This window comes from Chlorocebus sabaeus, chromosome 9 (assembly GCF_047675955.1).
Source record: "Chlorocebus sabaeus isolate Y175 chromosome 9, mChlSab1.0.hap1, whole genome shotgun sequence".
Classification (NCBI taxonomy): domain Eukaryota; kingdom Metazoa; phylum Chordata; class Mammalia; order Primates; family Cercopithecidae; genus Chlorocebus; species Chlorocebus sabaeus.
Window position 1 is genome coordinate 125,514,365 of NC_132912.1, and position 4,257 is coordinate 125,518,621.

The 4,257-nt window shown below is 45.2% G+C and overlaps 1 protein-coding gene across 1 annotated transcript; it reads left to right on the top strand.

Moving 5' to 3' along the window:
* Positions 1–225: 225 nt before the first annotated feature.
* FAM24A (family with sequence similarity 24 member A) lies at positions 226–1,734 on the top strand (the record flags this gene model as incomplete). The annotated part of the gene is made up of 2 exons (XM_038009669.1): positions 226–398; positions 1,385–1,734. Coding segments are annotated over 2 exons (366 nt in total), but the record flags the coding sequence as incomplete, so codon positions are not given.
* Between the last annotated feature and the right edge of the window lie 2,523 nt (positions 1,735–4,257).

Consider the following 4,257-nt stretch of genomic DNA (forward strand, 5'->3'; position numbering starts at 1 on the left):
CCTGTGAGAGGGAAAGATTCTTCCCACTGTCTGTCATTATGATTTCCTTCCCTCTGGAGTTTGCATTGAAGTCCATTTTTATCCATAAATAAAACCTTTTGTCTACCCCTGGGCCAGCTTAGGATCCTAGGTGTCTCTGGAAAGATTTGCTTGCAGTTTACATGCATAAAGATCTGTGTTTGGGGTTCACTCTTCCTCTACTAATGGAAGGTTGCTTAGTGACTGTGTGGGAACGGAGGCCATGTTCTGCTTCGCTGCACTTTCTCCCTAGGCGTGGCAAAGATGTTTGATCTCAGGACGAAGATCATGATCGGCATTGGAAGCAGCTTACTGGTTGCCGCGATGGTTCTCCTAATTGTTGTGCTCTGTCTTTACGTCAAAGTAGCCAAGGCACTAAAGTGAGTCATGTGGGGACAAGTGAATCACACCTCCTCAGATGGGATACCTGGACTCCCTATTTGAGCAAGGTCATGCCTTGCTGCTGTGGCCATACCCCTGAGTGAGTGAGGTCAAGAAGAACAAGCAGTTTTGAAATGGCAGCTGAGTGTAAAATATTTTTCCCTTCTGCCTGGGGTTTGTCGAATGTTCTCAGGTTAAGACTGTGAGAGTCAGTGGTGCTTGGCTGTCACTGGACCTCAATGAGTTTACCATCAGGTGTTTAATTCAGCACCTTGGCCAAACCTCCCTTGTTCAGCACCGTGGCCAGTGCCTCCCTCTGTTCAGCACCTTGGCGAGTGCCTCCCTGGGCATTGTAGGCTGAAGACTGTAGGGGAGGCTGCATGAATGAGCCTCTGCCTTGTGCTCATGCGGAGGATGGGCTGGATTGATCTCCTCTTGCCTGAGTTGGGAGCTCTCAGAGTGTTCCTTCATTTCTGGTGGCCTTGAGGACAAAGAGGTGGACCTTTAGGACTCTAGGATAGCTGACATATGTGAATATCCTGGGGGACAGCAGAAAAGGGAATGTAGGTTGAACAAAAGACAATTATAGTTTGGGGAGAAGACCCTTCAAGTACCAGAGAGGTTGGTTGTAAGACATAGTCCATTCTAAGGAGTTCACAGTGACACATCCCGGAGCCTGGGGCACAGCTGAATACAGCACCTTCCCATTGTTCCTCCATCTCGGGGGCCTGCAGTGACCACCTGGGTGACCTTGCTTGCAATTCACTTACCCTTACTTTTGTAACCTGAGTTTACATTTATAGCAATCGTAGGAGAGGAAGGGATTCAAGAGGAATTTGATACAGAGGAGAGAGCCTTAATGTAGGGTTGGTGTTCATGTTTGATTGGCTTTAGCACTAAATTTCCCAGATACCCCCAACAGTTCTAACAAAAGGACTGAGAAGAAAAATTCTAAGCCTGTGGTTTGTGTGTGTCTTTTCTTAAGAGCTGCAAAGGACCCTGATGCTATGGCTGTAAAACATCACAGCCCAGACAAGGTGTGGTGGGCCAAGAACAGCCAGGCCAAAGCCACCACCATGGAGTCGTATCCGTCTCTCCAGTGCTGTGAAGGATGTAGAATGTATGGCAGTTTTGATGCCCTGCCACCTTGCTGTTGTGACACAGATGAGGGCCTCTGACTTGGGAAAGGTGGGCACAGAAATCTTCATGAGCAATATTTCTTTCTTAGTAAAACATTTTATTATTCAAGTCAAGTTCTAGAGTGTTTACATGCTATTATATAATGTACAGTGTTATTTTCTGTACTTTTGCATAAATGTGCAATATTGGAAATAATCCTCTGCCTCCAGTATTTTTGTTAGTTATAAACATCGCTTATTTAAATATGTATGTTACCCACTTTTGGATTTGGGGTCACTAGCTGGTAATATTACATTGTGGTAAAAGAAAGTTAGAAAATGAAAGTGTCCAGCACATCTCCCACCCTACAAGGAAAATGCACATTGATATTAGGACATTTCCAATGTCAGTCCCAACTGATCTCCCCCAGCTGGAGTAGCTCTTTTGGCTCTCCTGAGAGCTTTGGTCCCTGGCACCCCGCTCCTCCACCACAGATAATGGTCCATTCATCCAAGACAGTGAGAGGAGCCAGGCAGGGCCTCCCTTGCATTAAAGTCGTCTGATCTGTGTAAAAGAAGGCCTGAGCTCAGTGGCCTCAAAGGGCACATTTGAAAACCAGATTCCCCCTGCTGCCACCCCCAGATCGTCAGAGCAGGTGCCTCCTTTGTGGATCACGGTAACACTGATGTGCGTTGATCCAGCCATCAGCATCTTCAACTATAACAGGGACTCCCACCAAAGCCCAGACTTTCTGGACAACAGTGAGAAAGCAAAGAAACTTTATCTGAGGATAACAGGTAAACATGAGGAGGAATATGAGCCCCCTTTAATTATCAGGCCCAGAGAGGAATTGTCATGTCTCACTGCCCCCTTGAGCTAAATAATAATTACATCCTGAAGCCACTTGCTATATGGGCTCTGGATTGATGCCAAGAAGCCATAAACAGCCATACGCTGGACACCAAAACTCACACCCCATAATCCAACCCTTTAGAACCAATCACTAAACAATGTCATCTCTATAAACCAGTGAGAATTCCTGTTAAACAACCCTGTATTAGCCACTCCTAATCACTTTTGCCTTTCTTTTTTTTTTTGAGACGGAGTCTTGCTCTGTCCCCCAGGCTGGAGTGCAGTGGCATGACCTTGGCTCACTGCAACCTCCACCTCCTGGGTTCAAGCTATTCTCCTGCCTCAGCCTCCTGAGTAGCTGGGGTTATAGGCATGCGCCTATAACCTCTCTATGTTAATTTTGCTTCAGTTTCTTTCCTTATGTCAAGGACAGCAACACTCAGCAGGAAGCCCCCCTTCACTTCTTTTGCTCCCAGCTGCCTTCTGTTCCGGATCCTTCCCCTGAGCCTCCTGGAACTGCTTTCAAGCACGAGAAAGGCATAACCGCCATGTACACTCCTCTCATGAACTAAACCCTTGCTTGTGAACATCACATGTAGAAAATATAAAGAATTATTCTAGCCTGGGTAACATAGTGAGGCCCCGTCTCTACCAAAAATAAAAATAAAAATAATAAAATCCCATGTCTCATTTTCTGCCTCTGAGTCTCTTCTTTGGCCTCTTGAACCTGGTGTCATCTCCGTTGGAGTTGATAGGCGTTCGGCAGGACAGTGACCCAGCTGGACCCAGAGTTTGCCCAGGTGCCATGTCCCCACCTTGCCCTACTGATCCTCTGGCCTCCCACAGGCTTCCCTTCCCAGGCCAGAGCTCCTAAGGCCTCAGATGTCACTGAGGCCTCAAATGTCAAAGGCCTCAAATGCCAGTTCATGATTTGCAGGAACAGTGCAAAGGTCCAGCTTCCTGTCATTTCCACAGCAAATTTCTCAATGCCTCCTGGGTGGCAGCTGCTAGAGATCCTCACAAAGATCTTCCACTGGGGGTAACCCTTCCAGAAAGGAGTTGGGGAGAGAGAACCCTTGTTGTGGGGACTGCTGATAGGAAACCAGTCACACAACTGCTCTATTCTCACACAAATCTACCCCTTATATGGATGGAACTGACATTTCCCTGGAGGTGTCCAGACAACTGATGAAACACAGAGCCTATAAAAGCTGTCGGTCCTTAAGGCTGCCCAGCCCCTGGTGAAGAAGGAGCTTATAAGGAGGCTTATGCCTCTGGCCCTTTTCATTGTCTCCTGATTGGCAGAGTTGTTGATGGAGGCTGAAGGTAAAACATTTTTTTTTTTTTTTTTTTTTTAGTCAAAATACTGCCATTCAAAAGGTCCCTACCAGATATTTTAGAACTTCTTGAGTCCTCTGCTGGCCCCTGTGTGGAAAAAAAATTACTCTTAAATATTATTAGTGGGAGATTAAGTTAGTATCAGATTCATTCATGGTGATACTGCAATACATATAAAAAGCACATGGAATTTAACCAGGTAATTTTACTTCTAAACACTTAGCTTTAGAAAACAACTATAATAGTGTCCAAAGATGTATGTACAAGCATGTTCATTACACTATATTAATAAATGTAAGAAACAACAAAAATCTCCATTTATTATGAATTTTATGGTAAATACATACAAAGAACACTGCGTGGATTTTAGTTTTTAAAGGACAGTGATCCAGGAGGAGGAAACAGAGAAATATGGCAGAATAGAAGCCTCCACCAATGATCCTCCCCATAGGAACACCAAATTGAACAACTATCTACACCAAAAAAGCACCTTAGTAAAACCCAAAAATCAGGTGAGTGATTACAGTACCTGTTTTTAACTTCATATCA